Below are 17,530 nucleotides of genomic sequence, written 5' to 3'. Positions count from 1 at the left end.
CAGACTTTTAAACAACGACAATGAGCTTAAATTGGGCCCATTTCAAATCAACGTCTGCTATTTATCAGGACCAAGCTGTGATCTTTAGGCACAATGATTACTGTTTAAACAGAAACCATTTTCCACTTGCAGCCTAGAAAGGGTCCTAAAGCTAGACAACGACGTCCAGAATTTCCCAAGAGATACACACATGTCTGTGAGAACATTTTGGTGGTCATGTAAGGAGCTGGTGCATTGAGGATGGTGATTATGTGACATTTTTCCAGATGCAACCAAGGGTATTCTCAAGACTATGTCTGAGTCCCTCTACTGCATATTTGTTTAAGTTCCCCAGACAATAATCCAAATCCCACAATTCTCAACCAATGCTGCGACATAAGCAAAGTCTCCAGACAGAATGCTGCAGAGATCTGTGAGAAACTGAGTAACCTCTTCCTTTCCTGTGACAACACTTAAAAATACCAAAAACTATATATAAATATGAAACAACACATTTCTAAATTGGCTGAACAGCTAGTCTGGAGTCAAGCCACACGTGTAGCAGATTTCCTGTAGAGCAACATCACGGTCATGGGTTCAATTTAAAGCAAAAGCAAGAATTTTAAATGCAATGCAATTGTAGACTGACATGAATTCATCTGATGCAACTGCATGTTTCTCATTAAATTAATTGCAAGATAAAAGCACAAGATCTTCTATTCTGTATCGTGATGTAAAAGTGAAATATATTATTTAAAAAAGGGTTCTTACACCTTTTCCAAAGTCAGATTTAACTACTTTTCAAACACTTTCAGGTGCATTTTTTTAATTATTATTTTTTGTGGTTTTCACCTTTATTGGATAGGAAATTAGAGAGAACGGCCAGGAAAGAAAGGGGAAGGATCCGTATAAGACCGCAAGGCGGAATCAAACTTAGTCCGCCGTGAGCACCGGAGTGCATGTGTCGACACACTAACCACTACACCACTGGCGCTGACCTTTTAGGTGCATTTTCAAACTTTTTCAATCACTTCATAAGTGCAGTGAATGATTTATTTGCATGCACATACTTGATCAAGTTATATCAGACACAGATAAGCTTGGCAACAATTTCATGCACTCGCACAAATGCTGCCAAATATATTTTGAGCTCATATAGATTAAATTTCGGGCACATATGCAACCAAAATGATCCCAATTTCAAGCCCTGTAATAAACCCTGAATAAAACTTCTGTGCCAAAATATTTTAGGCAGTTTGAAATAAAAGCATGGCTGTTAAAAATGATCTAAACTATATAAAAATAATCTAGTTAAACGAATCAACCACTAACAAACTAGTTGATTGGTAAGAATGACTAGTAGTCGACAGTCACTGCACTTGATTAGTAAGAATGACTAATCAACAATCGCTACACATTATAACTAAAACAAACAATAGACACAACCGTGTCCTCTGGGCAGCTGCATGACTGGGATGATGTAACCATGGGCAGATCACATTCACAGCTATTCTTACACTCAAACTATTTCAGGGCACATTTTTCTGAGCTCACACAAAGCAGCAGTGTAAAAATAAAGTCAGCCACTACTAGCCCACAACTGCGTAATATGTTAACCATCAAATGTGATAAAGCCAAAAGTGATGTGCAATACTTACTGAATATTTACAATATTGTATTTGAATATATACAATATTTACTGAATCATCTGTGAAATTACCTTAAAATACATGGAAGTGTAATAGAAAACACACACAAAACTATTTTCAAAGTTCATCAGGAGCAAAAGGATGCATTCATACTGTTTGTTGATTGCTTTTGCCATCTAAAAAGGGCACAATGTACAGAGACATAATTGGTAAATTTCTGTATAGTCTATACTCAATAGGGCTGCACATAGGAAAAAAACAGGCATTGCAATATTTTGTTTATCTGCAATTTATATTGCGATGTAATTTCATAAGACGACTTTGGTAACTCTTTGAAAAAAAAAAAAATGCACCATTTTACGTTGATTGAGAGTTTGATTCTGTAGGTGAGTGCATCTGCATAAAATCACCCCAAAATATGTAAAATAAACAAATTAAACATGAATTAAAACAACAGAACAATGATAAAAAATAAAATAAATAGCATTTTTTGGTGGTGTTTAACAGGATTGAGGTACAGAAATTCAATACTTAAAAAGGTAAAAACACTGCACTGAGTCTTTATAGTATAAATAAACAATCATTCTTTGATAAAGTGGCAAACTTATTTTTTAACTCATTTTTTGTGCCCAAATTGCTTAAATTAACTTGAAATCTTAGTCACAGCCCCTGAAAACACATTAGAATGGTAATTAAAAACAATAATTGTAATAATAAAATTCACACTATTATATCAGAGTTATACTTTGCAATCAAATCATGTGCTCTGACCTGTGGTTGCAAGTCAATTCCCAACTTGACATTGCAGATCTTGCGATGTGACTATTGCAGATTTGCACATTGCGATATCGATGCTGAAACAATACATTGTGCAGCCCTAATATTCAGTATACAATATTCATTTATTGATGTAATTTAATTAAATCACACTTTCAAAGAAAAAATAAAATGTTGGCTGCATATCAATTTCTCTTTTTCCCCATCCACAAATTTGAGACCTAATAAAATAACTATTACTACTTTGTTTGTTTTACTATTATTTAAGATATTAAAGACTAATTACCTTAAATTTAATAATGCCATAATACAAATTATGGCTGCATGATATTAGAAAAAAGAATGACATTGCAATATTTTGTTTTTCTGCAATATATATGGTGATATGAATATAATTTCACCAGATAGCTTGAAATGCTCTATTTGGAAAGAATTCATTAATTTAGACTGATTTGGTATTATTCTGGGTGTAAATTGTGCATAAAATAGAATAAAGAATTTAAAAATATATATAAATAAAATAAAGCAATAAAGAAAAAAAGAAATGTACAGTGCTTTAAGGTTTTCTGAGAAGCCAAACAGTATTTCAAGTACAGGAATTGAATAATCATGTGCAAAAAGACTGTATAATCTTCATTGTATATAGTTAAATAAAATAAATCTTTATAAAACTAACAAAAGCTACAATTTCTTGTGCCTGATTGCAAAGTCACAGCAGATGATAAACTTTTATTATGATTAAACTCCACAAATACCATGTTTCCAAAATGTTGACTCTTGCTCATATATAATCCCAACATATAATATCAATATTGCATATGCTGTGATGCGACTATTGCAGACACGCACATTGCAATATCCATGCTGAAACGATGTATTGTGCAGCTCATACAAACATTTGTGGTTTTGTGGAACTTGGTTTATGATTAAGTTTTATATATTTTTATTTAGATTAAATTGACAGAATCTGAAACCCAAAAAAATCCAAGAAGAAAAATCAGAAATTACGTAGTGAGTGACTTCCTGTCAAACGATTACTTTTTTCTGTATTTTTGAACTTTTAAATGCTGTCTGTGTCTCAAACTGCAGGAGAGTGCAAATGAATGCAATCATTCATTCCGCTTTACTACTAGTTATAGTACAAAAAAAAAAAAAAAACTCTAAAATGAATAACCAATAAGTAATCACTCAATCAAGTGTTTCAATTGCAGGAATAGAGTGAACCAACAGCTTGTAAATAAGTCATGCAGCATTACATTTACCCCTCAGGCAAGTCATTCAGTGTCCCCAGCTCATTAGTTTTGCAATCGTTGTATCCATAACATTTTACTTAACCTGTAAGTGATGTCTTAATTATTAATGTTTAAATAAACCTAATCAAGAAACGAAGTTAGAAAAAGCCACTGTTAAGCTATACTGTATTTCATGGAGTAAAAAAACAATTATATAAATAGATCTAGTCATTAATTCAAATGCCTCACATGAAATTTACAAGTTGAATTTAAAACCTTTTTTTGACTAATATATCATTAAAAAATAAACTGCATTTTGAAGGTTTGTTCTGCCTTTGTTGTTGATTTTAGCCTTTCAATATTATAGCAATGTAGGAAAAGGGCTGTTGTAGTTTACAAAATTAGCCAAGACAGATCTGTCAGACTTAGGAGGTGGGAATCTTTAGGGACATAATCCAATCCGATACACAATTGTTGAGTTATTTTCTGTGGACAACTTCTTTCCAATCCACTTTAATTTGTAAAAACTAACAAGTTAACTTAATTCCTTTATGTTCTCCCAACACAAATCAATTTTGTGAAATGAAACATTTTTTACAGTGTTGGCTATGCAAATCCATCTCTCTGAATTCACATTTTAATCAGAACTGGAGTTTCTAAACGTTTTTGTTTGTGATTGCAGTACTGTCATGTTGAATCCAATCTTTAAAATTATTTATTTTATTGATTTATGATGATTTATATTTAGGATGAACAAGCTCTGAAACAGGAAACTGAGGCTACAGTACGCACAGTCTCACCAAAATTGGACAATAGAAGATTGGAAAAATGTTGCCTGGTCTGATAAGTCTCGATTTCTGCTGCGACATTCAGACATTCAAAAACGTGAAAGCATGGATCGATCCTGCCTTGTATCAACGGTTCAGGCTGGTGGTGTAAGGGTGTGGGGGATATATTCTTGGCACACTTTGGGCCCATTAGTACCAATTGAGCATCATATAAACGCCACAGCCTACCTGAGTTTTGTTACGAACCATATCCATCCTTTTATGACTTCTGATGACTAACCATCTTCTGATGGTTACTTCCAGCAGGATAATGAATCATGTCATAAAGTGCCAATCATCTCTGACTGGTTTCTTAAACATGACAATGAGTTCACTGTACTCAAATGGCCTCCACAGTCAGCAGATCTCAATCCAATAAAGCACTTTAGGGATGTGGGGGAACAGGAGATTTACATCATGGATATGCAGCCGACAAATCCGCAACAACTACGTGATGATATCATGTCAATATGGATGAAAATCTCAATTGTTGAATCTATGCCACGAAGGATTAAGGCAGTTTGAAGGCAAAATGGGGTCCAACCAGGTACTAGTAAGGTGTACCTAATAAAGTGACAGATGAGAGTATATTAGAATTGCTTTTAGTTCAGACTCAGAGTGACAGAAAATTCGCTTTAAAACATTAAACATACAACTGATTTTTTTTTCACCACTAATTCTTGAATTTATTTAGAGAATCAGTTTTTATAGTTAAATTAATGTTTATTATATTAAATATTAATATTAGTGGTATCAATAACAACAACAATAGCACTAGAATGCTTTTAAATTGTGCTGGAATTAAGTTGCTTCAAAGTTCAGTAGTTCGGTGACATAAGCATGTTGTCTTCCAGTACTTTCACAGAGAGTCCCGTGCTTAAAAAAATAAAAATAAAAATACAAGGTGGCCCTGTCCCATCACAGGCATCTGTCCAGCCATTCCTGAGTGCCATAGCATCAGATATCACCCAAAGGGCAAAATGCAGCCAAGGGTACAAGATGGATTTAAAATATAAACCACAATGACACATGAAAGGTAAGGCGCCTTTGAAACCTGAAGACATGCCTTGTCCTTTTTCATCAGAATACCACTAAATTTCACACCATATTACATGCAAATGTCAACCTTGAAATTAAAAATAAAACCTCTTCTAAGTTTTTGATGTAGGTTTGTATTTTACAGTAGAGCTGCACAATATATCGTTTCGCATCGAGATCGCAATGTGATCATTTGGAATAGTGACATTGTGAGCATACGCAATGTTGAGTCTGGATTATGGTTTATTATTTGAATGTTTTTGAGGCATTAGGATTTTAAAAGCATTCATACATAAGAAATTGTACCATTTGTAACTTTCATAACTATTTTATTGAACTGTTTATTAAAGTAGTATGCAGTACTATTTTATATGCAGTATTATTTTACATGTGATTATTCAATCACTGTTCCCGAATGTGGTTAGACTGCTCAGAAAACCGTGAAACACTGACTATGTTTCCATGGACATCAGTAATCAAATTATTTGCCTTAATCTGAATAAGACAATAATATGATTAAGGCGTTTACATGGGTTGCTTTTTGAATGTTCCTTTCATGATCCCATTTTACATGTTATAGCACATAACTCCATTAATGCAATCGCGTCATCACGTTTCATGTAAATTTCAGGTGTTTCACTTCTAATTTGTCAACTTTAACAGTAGTTTGGCACTTCCAATTTTTATTCAGGAACATTTCATGCATTTCAAGCAAGATGATCTTCTGCAGTTTAAAATGCGCATCAGAATGAGGAAGAAAGGGGATTTAAGTGACTTTGAACTGTTGTTATTGCCCGACGGGCTGGTCTAAGCATTTCAGAAACTGCTGATCTACTGGGATTTTCACACACACAACCATCTCTAAGGTTTACAGAGAATGGTCCAAAAAAAGAGAAAATATCCAGTGAGCGGCTGTTCTGTGGGCGCAAATGCCTTGTTGATGTCAGAGGTCAAAGGAGATTGGCCAGACTGGTTTGAGCTGATAGAAAGGCAACAGTAACTGAAATAACTACTCGTTACAACTGAGGTATGCAGAACAACATCCCTGAATGCACAACGCGTCTAACCGTGAGGTGGATGGGCTACAGCAGCAGAAGACCACACCGGCTGCCACTCCTGTCAGCTAAGAACAGGAAACTGAGGCTACAATTTGCACAGGCTCAACCAAATTGGACAATAGAAGATTGGAAAAATGTTGCCTGGTCTGATGAGTCTCGATTTCTGCTGTGACATTTGGATGGTAGGGCCAGAATTTGGCGTCAACAACATGAAAGCATGGATCCATCCTGCCTTGTATCAACAGTTCAGGCTGGTGGTGGTGGTGGTGTAATTGTAATTGGGATATTTAAGTGCCAATTTCACACCTGTCACATCCACAACGAAGCTTTTCCTCATAAATGCAAAAACGTATAATAAACTAAAATCAATCATTTTTGCTCTATAGAGAGCCGACTCTTATCCTTTTGACTTGCATTATTTCTTTAGGGTTGAGCAGTTTAATTTCACAGAATGTCTACAAAGTATGATGTATACCGCATACTTTTTTGGTCACATCCATAACGCATGTTTATTTTCCCCAATTAAAATACAAAATATGTTTACAGATTGATATATTTCTGATCCCATAACCCTATGGTTAGTAGTTTTGAAAATAGAAACAGATGTTTCAATATAATGCTAACATATACTTTCTCTGTGAATAAATGTTTTCAGTTTTTACTGCAAATGTCACATTCATAATGCTGAAGTTGCTCATTATCCAAACAAAACCGCAGAGCAGACACTAACAGCAAGTCAAAGTATATTCCATGAGCCATGCAAAATCGGTATCATGTGTCAAGCTCAAGAAAAATGTATACATGAGTGACTAAAAAACATACCGAAGAAGCTGTAGCTCCTATGGTGGTCCTCATGTGCGCAACATCTCCCCAGAAGTCCTGCATTGTTCTCAGACTCTGGGGAGGGTCTTCAAAACGTTACCAAAATAAAAAATGAAAAAAATCAATCAACACTTAAAACAACAAAAACTCCAATCATGTAGTTGCTCAGGGCCACAGATCTTGATAATGATCCGCTATTCTACAGATTAAGTTAATAAAACAATCAAAACTAACAGGTTAAAAATCAAAAAGGAATGACAAGCTACTGTACACTCAGGATCTACTAAAAAGGAAGTCTGCAAACTTAAGTAGCAATCCGTTTTACTCAATATCGGACTGTATCAGCGTCTGACTTTAGGAAGCAGAAGTGAGAGAGGATCCTGCAAGACGCTGCCAGCGCACGCTTCTCAAACTGACGTCGGCTGGGTCTCACTCCTGGTTGCGAAGACCTCAACATGAGGAGTTATATATATCCGAGAGCTGTTTTTAGTGCTTGTGAGAGAGAGGGTGTGTTGTTGTGAGTGTGCATGTGTTTTTCCACGAGCATGGGTAGTGCTTGGGTTTAAACAGCATTGGAGCTATACATGGACTGAGCATGCCTTTGCAATGAGGTGTTAAGACACTGAGGGATTAAAACAGAATGCAGCATCACAGACTACTTGCAAAGGTAATATTATAAATCACAATGCAATGAAAATAACTGGCATATACTCCTCATTTAATACGATTTGAATGCTGAAAACAAAATACAAATACAGCAAATTTGACAGTGGAATGTCATAGGGCTGGGTGATCGGTATCGATATTTATTGACCGAACACCATTGTCAATATCGATAAAAAAAAATTAAAAAAAGTTTGGTATGAAGGCTATAGATTTATTAAATGTGGCTGCTGAGCATGCGCCTTGAACGCAATGCCAATAAGCTTAGGGTGTAAGTTTGTCATTTCCAATGAAGGCATGCGACTTGCATGACGCGCACATTGGAGCAACGTGCAACTGTTACGCAAATGGTGCACAAGTGACACGCACATTTTCCAGGCACACCTAGTTGAAAAACACTACTAACTACTTACTACTAACCAATTTGCTTCACACTTTGTAATATACACATTTCAGTAATAACGGCAGACTAATTACCCAGGGCAAACACTGCAGCGCTTTTTACTTTTCTCCATAAACTTGCATCGCAGCTGTAGCAATGGTTTGTCATCCTCTGAAAAAACGTTCGAAAAATAAACAGGGGGGCTGAGAATTCAGGGGGGCTAATAATTCTGACTTCAACTGTATGTTTCTTTTATTATAAAGAGATCAGATATTTTGTTTAAATATTTTTGATTTTGACTATTAAAACTATTTGCCTTAGTAATGTTGATAAATTAAAATAAAGTGGTTAAAGGAAAAAAAAAATCCTAATATTACTAAAGTTTTGTTAAAAATTCAATAATTATTGATACCGAACGATATGAAACATGATATCTTGATAATTTTTTTTGCAATATCGCCCAGTCCTATATCATTGAATTATTCAATTCAATTCATCTTTATTTCTGTAACACTTTTACCATGTAGATTGTGTCAAAGCAGCTTAACATAGAAGTTGTAGCAAATTGAAACTGTGTCAGTCCAGATTTCAGAGTTGAAGTTCAGTTTAGTTCAGGATGGTTTAATTTTCACTACTGAAAGCCTAAACACCGAAGAGCAAATCCATCAAATGCGCAGCTCCACATTTCCCAAAACCAAGCAAGCCAGTGGCGAGGAACAAAACTTCACCAATTGACGAAAGTGAAAGAAAAAAAAAAACCTCGAGAGAAACTAGGCTCAGTTGGGCACGACCATTTCTCCTCAGGCCAAACAAAAAAAAAATTCACAATATGTAAATAATAAACTGCAAAAAGACTACTTAAATAGCATGTCTACATGTTCTGTGTGCTGGCATCTGCAGTGTCATTATGAGGAAATGAACTAAAAAACTAATTAAATTAAAATCAAGAAATTAAATGTAAAGAAATATATATAACTTATATAAAATTATAATAAAAATACCATTGAAATTTGGGCTGCACGATGTTGGAAAAAACTTACATTGCGATATTACATTTAATAAACTTAATAATTTTGGATTGATTGGGATGATTTTGTAGAGGAAAGAATTTGCATAAAATATAATAAACAAACTACAAGCAGAGATAAAGCAGAGCAAATATATAAATGAAGGCATCTAAAACTATACAGGTACAGAAATAAAAGAATCAAATGTACAATAAAGCTGTATATTCTTCATTGTGTAAATAATTAAGTACAATTATTCTTTGTTAAAGCTACAAACATGATAGTTCATTTGTTTTAAAGACACTTTAATAATCACAATTGGCAAACTTTGTTTATTTTCATTTTATGTTAAACTGAAATTAATCCAAAACGATTGGTCCTGGTCAACTACAATCCTGACTCCACATTGCACGTCCTGCGATGTGATTATTGAATATTCACACATTGCGATATTGATGCCAAAACGATATATTGGGCAGCTCTAATTGAAATAGAATTATTCATTCATTAATTTTCTTTTTGGCTTGGTCCCTTTAATAAGCTGGGGTCGCCACAGCGGAATGAACCGCCAACTTATCTAGCATGTGTTTTTACGCAACAGATGCCTTTCCAGCTTCAACCCATCACTGGGAAACACCCATACACCCCCATTCACACTCATACACTACGGACAATTCTAGCCTACCCAATTCACCTGTACCACATGTCTAAGGTCTTGAGGAAAAACCGGAGCGCCCGGAGGAAACCCACGCCAACACAGGGAGAACATGCAAACTCCACACAGAAATGCCAACTGACCCAGCTGACCCTCAAACTAGCGACCTTCTTGCTGTGAGGCGATTGTGCTACCCACTGCACCACCGTGATGGCTCGAAATAGAATTACATTTATAACATTTATATTACTTCTAGCTGTGAAATGTTAGACATAAGTTTCATGTTTTCAACTAGACAAGCTTTTAAATTACTAAATTAAATCATAATTTAGAAACATAACAGAAAAACAATGAACTCTTACGAAAACTACAAAAAAAAAAAACATGCATGTTATTTACACATGGTACTATAAAGCATAAACCTTTTTGATTACCAAAAGGATTCATTTAAATTTGTTAAATCATTCAGTAGATATAAGACACGTCTTTAAAAACCCTTGTTAAATGTGCAGCAAAAACGTATAATATCAAATATAAATGAAAATGCAAACAAGCACACATAATGCTACCAAGCGATAAGTAAGCCGACTGATATTATGCTCATGAAGAGGAAGAATGCAATACCTGTTGCCAGTGACAACAGAGTAACCTTTATGGGAAGTCGTACCATTAAGCCAGTAAAGCTGTTAATGCCTGTAATTAAACCTGAGAAGCTGCAAAATCTGTATGAATGCAGGGGGCTTAAGCAAAGAGTAATAAAATCAATGAAGCCCCATTCAAATGTTGGAGGAATCCCTGTTAAGATGGCCTGCCTGTAGGAAAAAAAAAAGCTGAACAAAATGTAGGTGGATGAGAATTTACTACTGTATAGCACCTACTGTAATTTGTTGCGTTGAGCATTTCCAAAGCAATCCCATTTTTGAAATTTGAAAATATTAAATGTGGGAAAGTTGGTTTGCCAAATATGATTGCATGATCATATTGGGTTTTTGGGTTGACTAATATTTATTCATGTCAATGCATCATTGCAGAATTACATTACATTGAATTACTGCTGCCCTACAGCATCATATACCGTAGTATTCATATACCGTAGTAAGCAAAACAAAACCACCAAGCATTTACTGATTACTAATGAGGACCAGCCTACAACTTGGTTTCTAATAAAGCCAGATAAATTAGAAATATCAGTCAGCTCAAATCACACGGATTACATGCTAGTGTGTATTTGTCAATTAATGCTATTGGATTCAGGATTTACAGAAAAGTAACTAAAATATGAACAGGGTGAAACAAAACTGTTTTTTAGCATTTAATTTTTAGGGAGTTTAAACCTTTATTTTTTTATTTTTTAGGGAGAGGAAAAGGATCTGCAAAGGACCTCGAATCAGGAATCAAACTCATGTCGCTGTGAGCACCTCAGTGCAGTGAGTCGACACATTAACCACTAGGATATTGGCACCGATAAAACAAATTTTGAATGAATTCAAGTGTAAAAGGTTCAAATTAATTAGTGTAAATAGTCTACACTGTTGTAATATGCATGTACACTGTTTTTGATTTTATTTATGGTATAAAATGAGTGAAGTTTGTATGTGAAGACAAGGTGCAACCAAGGAAATGGTTGGAAATTGTGGATATTATGGTCTAAATTAGGTTGTTGTTTATTTTTTTTTTTACACTTTCTTTGTTCTTGTTTAATTGTACTGGGCATTTGCACAATATAATCTGTGGACAGAGCGGATGAATTTCACATTTAAAAAAAATCTAAATTAATAGGTTATTGACAGTGCGTTGAAAGGCACCATTATACCAGCGTTGCCATGACAGCACAGTAACGCTATTGCAAGCAGCAGGAATGAGTATACAACATGTGTCTCATTTCAGAGGCTGCATCCTCTGAAGGATGCATTCAAAGGGCACTGCGTCATGGTGGCTTGACGAAGGCTGTCTCATTTTAAAAAAAATTCAAAGGTTCCTTCAATTGCAGCCTCCAAATGTGTCCTTTGTTTTGCTCAACCACAACTTAAGAAATTAGACATTATGTCCGATTTCATGGCAATTAATGGCAAAATCTTAGAAGAGATCGTGCAAATTATGAAAACATCAACCTGCAGTCTTGACACGCTCCCCACATCATTCTTTAAAACGGTGTTTACCTGTTTAGAAATGCATCTTCTAAAAGTGGTAAATGCTTCACTTCTCTCAGGGATTTTTCCTAACTCACTTAAAACTGCAGTTGTTAAACCCCTCTTGAAGAAGAGCAACATGGATAACATATTTTTGAGCAATTACAGGCCCATCTCGAATCTCCCTTTCATTGGCAAAATCATTGAAAAAGTTGTTTTTAACCAGGTTAACAAGTTCTTAAACTTCAAGGGGTGTTTGGACAATTTTCAATCTGGTTTCAGAGCACATCACAGTACAGAGAGCGCCCTTATAAAGATAATCAATGACATCCGCCTAAATACAGATTCAGGCAAACTAACAGTGCTGGTATTACTAGATCTCAGTGCTGCATTTGACACTGTCGATCACAGCATACTTCTGGATAGGCTGGAAAACTGGGTTGGGCTGTCTGGGACGGTCCTCAAATGGTTTAGATCTTACCTTGAAGGGAGAGGTTACTATGTCAGTACAGGTGACCATAGGTCAAGGTGGACACCCATGACATGTGGAGTCCCACAAGGCTCGATTCTGGCACCACTCCTGTTCAACCTTTATATGCTCCCTGTGAGCCAAATAATGAGAAAAAAAACAAATCTCCTACCACAGCTATGCTGATGACACTCAGATCTACCTAGCCTTACTGCCTAATGACTACAGTCCCATTGACACCCTCTGCCAATGCATTGATGAAATTAACAATTGGATGTGCCAAAACTTTCTTCAGTTAAACAAAGAGAAAACTGAAGTGATTGCGTTTGGGAACAGAGAGGAGGTTCTCAAGGTGAATGCGTACCTTGGCTCTAAGGGTCAAACAACAAAAAATAAGGTCAAGAATCTTGGTGTGACTCTGGAGTCAGATCTGAGTTTTAATAGTCATATCAAAGCAGTTAGTAAATCAGCATACTATCATCTCAAAAACATTGCAAGAATTAGATGCTTTGTTTCCAGTGAAGACTTAGAGAAACTTGTTCATGCTTTTATCAGCAGCAGGGTGGATTACTGTAATGGCCTCCTCACTGGCCTTCCCAAAAAGACAGTCAGACAGTTGCAGCTCATCCAGAACGCTGCGGCCAGAATTCTGACCAGAACCAGGAAATCAGAGCACATCACACCTGTCCTCAGGTCTTTACACATGCTCCCAGTTACATTCAGAATAGATTTTAAAGTATTATTACTGGTCTATAAATCACTAAATGGCCTAGGACCTCAATACATTACAGATATGCTCACTGAATACAAACCAAACAGATCACTCAGATCTTTAGGATCAAATAAACTAGAAATTCCAAGAGTTCAGTCAAAGCAGGGTGAATCGGCTTTCAGCTACTACGCCCCTCGCTGCTGGAATCAGCTTCCAGAAATGATCAGATGTGCTCCAACATTAGGCACGTTCAAATCAAGACTGAAAACACATCTGTTTAGCTGTGCCTTTACTGAATGAGCACTGTGCTACGTCCGACAGATCGAACTACTATGTTTTTCTCTTCTTTTTAATTCTTTTATAACACATTTTATCAGCTTTTATTTTATTTTATTTTTACCATTTCTAATATTTGTTTTTATTTTTCTTATACTTGTTTTTTTTATTCCTGTTTATGTAAAGCACTTTGAATTGCCACTGCGTATGAAATGTGCTATATAAATAAACTTGCCTTGCCTTGTTTCCCAGGTAATAAAGAATACAACCCGTGGATCCTTTGCTGCCTCAAACATCCCAAGAATCATTGCGCACTGATAACGGCAGGACGTTTTTAAAAGAAAACTGCAGATTAAATGCATGAATCAGTTTTTATTTGACTTGGATATCTAAAGACGTTAAAAAAACAAAGAGAGTATAACATGTCTTAATAAACAGTAATTTTATAGACGGTGTACAGTTTTATGTGTACATGTATGGATCAAAGGAAACCTATTTCCAGGTTTTGTATACCTTGTTTTCCCTTCAGATCGCTTAAATAAGTTTTAAAAATCACTTTGAAAAAAGTCATTACAAATTTTATTACCATTTAATAAAACAGCAGCTGTTATGATTCCTAGGTGACTAGATCTGTCCTCTGTAGGCTAGATTGTCTCATTTCTGAACGCTCAGTTCAGCTTGTGTGGACTTCGAAGAACTTCTTTCCCAGTTTTGAAAATTTCATTTGGAGAATTTGCTGTAAAAATGTCTAACAGCTGTTTTAGTATCTCTTAATAAAAAAAATTAATAAATAAAAAAATTCAATATATATATAAAAAAAAAAGTTTTGAGATTATTTTAAGGATTATTGTCATCCCGAATGGGTAGCTTTACTTGAATACAAGAAAATGAAGACCTGTTTAAAACTATTTAGAACCTACAACACCATATTTTAGTGAATTTAAGACTTTAAGGCCTAACATTGTTTTTTAAATTTAAGACATTTTATGACTTTAAGAGCCCACGGATACCCTGCTCTGAAATTAGACAGCTATTGAAATGTCATGTTGGCACATTAGTTGACCAGACAGACGTTGCACACACAAGCTAGTTGATGCCCCACAACTCTTGCACTTTGGTTGTTGCAGCAACAATAAACGTGTTTCATAGTGCATCATTTTCTGCGTCCGTTGTGAAAGCGGAGCAGTGACTATAGCAGGAGGGAGAGTGAAATCAGCTCACTGAACAGTTTTTGGTGGTCAAAATTTCATCATCACCAGTGAAATTAACATTTGCCCTAATGCACATTTAGACCATTGTGCCAACACCATGTCTGATGAATACGCAGTTAGACAATTGCATTTCCAAAGAATCAGAGTCCACTGCTGTAAACTGTGTGAGACCGGAAAGACTAGCCGTGATTTAACAAAGTGAATGTGTTGACTACTACATGCAGACAGGAGGTCACAATGCTTCATACTACTGTCCCGAACTACTCTAAACCTGCTGAGCTTACGGCTGTGCCCTCGCTGGCTTTATCAACAGCATTGTCCGCTTGGTCCCTGCACCCCCGAGAGCTGCTGATCCTCCAGCCAGAGAACAATGACAAACTTCCTGTCTAATTTTCCATCTGAACCAGTGCTGTAAAATGACTATGGCACAGACTCAATGAACCATGAAATCTTCTCTCATCGACACTATTATGGAATCACTGCCCTGAAGACACCCGAGTGATGGATAGCAAAAAAAGCCACAGGTGGAAGATGAAACGGGCTACACAAGAGCTGGTCATTGCAACATTTTCATATAAATAGACCATTAACTTTGTTTAGTGTCATCAGTAAACAATATACATACTTGTGCAATAACCCACATGCACTTCCTCATGTGGATTTCAGTCCAACTCAGATTTGCCATTTGAACCAACCTTAAACACATTACATAATATTGACAACACACATGCGCCAAGATTGACAGCAGTGAGAAAAAAAACAAATGGTAACAAGTCAAGGATAGTTCTTTACGTTTTGTTTATAGTACTCACACTTTACAAGTGTTTCACTGTGTATTGATAACATCAGCGTAGCAATGGCCCACTGCTCATAGTTTATATGAAAACATAATCCCGTATGTTCTGCGTTTCACACTTTGAAAAGATTAGCCAAAAGTAACTAGCTTGTGATGCATGCAATTAGGGCTGTGCAATATGGGCAAAAGAAACCGATCACAAATGTTTTTGAACAATATTGCGATTTCGATTTTCATCACGATACTAACACAAACACACGTTTTAGTGTGAATCTGAAACATATTTACAAAGGAAAACACTTACATCCTCATCAAAGACCTGTCACATAGTATAGGTGTAACAAATCTCTAGAACAGACCTATGGCAAACCAAATAAATAGACTACTGTGTGTGTGTGTGTGTGTGTGTGTGTGTGTGCTCCGTCAAACACAAGTAAGGCTCAGATATTCTGTTAGACCGCATATCCGAAGCTGTGTGTACTTTTGTATGTGTACTTTTGTATGTGTCCATATTTTTTTGCCATACATAGATCATAGATCTCTTTGTGAAGCAACTGTAAAATAGGCCGTTGACATAACGAACTTGTGCGCGTAACAGATGCGATATTTCCAATGGAGGCGCGCGGCTTGCGTGCATACTTCTTGAGTGACGTGCACTCGTATTCCATGCACACCTAGTTGAAAACATCTCTACATTCAGAATGCTGCAAGCACACCACGAGTCATTTAACAAGAACTGATGATCAGCTTCATACTTTGTATGAAATGTACACATATCAGTAGACTAATTACATCAGACAAACAAAGAACACCCAAACTCCATTTAATTTCCTTTAATTTTCTCCATAAATGAAACTTGTATTGGAACTGCAGCAATGTTTTGTTAGTTTGTCATTCTCTGAGAAAATGGTTGATGATCGCAGAGAAACAACAAAGGAGAGTGAGCACAACAAAGAGCGTTGAATGCTGAAGGAAGCGACGCACCTTATACTTTCCACAAGCTTTTAAATAGGATATGTGACTGACAGGTCTTAGAAATGATTCTACAATACATCTGCGTTTCTCCATCTACCTCTTGACTTTTTCGGCACCAAGTCCTACGGTGCTGAACTCATCATCCTGTATACGCAGACTATTCAGAGTCCTGTTCTCGTGCTCTGTTTAGGCGCGCTGCGTTATTTGTTCAAATAAAAACTTAGATGCGACTTTGATTAATCGCACAGCCCTACATGCAATTGTTATCAGTATCGAAATCAGTTGTTTTGTTGAAAATGGTTTAGGCCAAAAAAAAATAATAATAATTCTATCAGTGCATCCCTAATGCCTAACCAAAAGTTACTGTCATTGTTATGTGGAATAAGGAATGTAATACTGTTCATATTTAAGTAATCATAAGAATTGTCTGTTTGTCTTTATTGGACGGACATCATTTGTAGAGAGACAAAAACATTTACTCAAGTCATTATAGCTACATGGAAATTAAGCTTTTGGGGAATAAAAGAAAGACAGAAAGAAAGGGTTCAGTTATACAAACATATGTAAATAGTAACAGCAGTAAGAGCCAGAATAATCAATCCTTCACTATACAAATTGATGTTAAATTGGTTCACATTTTAATGTCTACTGCTGACAGACATAACAACTGATAAAAATGGTTGGGTTCACTATTTAAATTTTTGTTAACTAGGTTGACATTTACAAATGTCTTTGGTTGACAGACATAAGTGATAAAAGGAGTGGATATGAATTTTAAGTCTTCATGTCCAGAAAGTATAAAGTGATTATGACCTTTGAAGTTTATAAATAGCTGTATTTCACTGTCAACTGTTAGTGGTATCAGAACAAAGA

At 35.8% G+C, this 17,530-nt stretch overlaps 1 protein-coding gene across 6 annotated transcripts in view; it reads right to left on the bottom strand.

Annotated features, from left to right (window-relative positions):
- slc4a7 (solute carrier family 4 member 7) overlaps positions 1–17,530 on the bottom strand; it is an 84,783-nt gene that overhangs the window by 62,449 nt on the left and 4,804 nt on the right. For 5 of the 6 annotated variants that reach the window (XM_056474678.1, XM_056474673.1, XM_056474676.1 and 2 more), the window contains exon 1: positions 7,383–7,805. The exons of the other annotated variant lie outside the window; for it this stretch is intronic. In XM_056474678.1, coding sequence (XP_056330653.1) covers positions 7,383–7,445 — 63 coding nt within the window. In that variant the 5' untranslated portion in view covers positions 7,446–7,805. Of the gene's footprint in view, positions 1–7,382; positions 7,806–17,530 lie in introns of those variants that run through there. 6 annotated transcript variants of the gene reach the window in all.

The sequence above is a fragment of the Danio aesculapii genome, chromosome 16, assembly GCF_903798145.1.
Source record: "Danio aesculapii chromosome 16, fDanAes4.1, whole genome shotgun sequence".
Classification (NCBI taxonomy): domain Eukaryota; kingdom Metazoa; phylum Chordata; class Actinopteri; order Cypriniformes; family Danionidae; genus Danio; species Danio aesculapii.
Note: the sequence above shows the minus strand (reverse complement) of the source record. Positions and strands in the feature narration are given on the sequence as shown.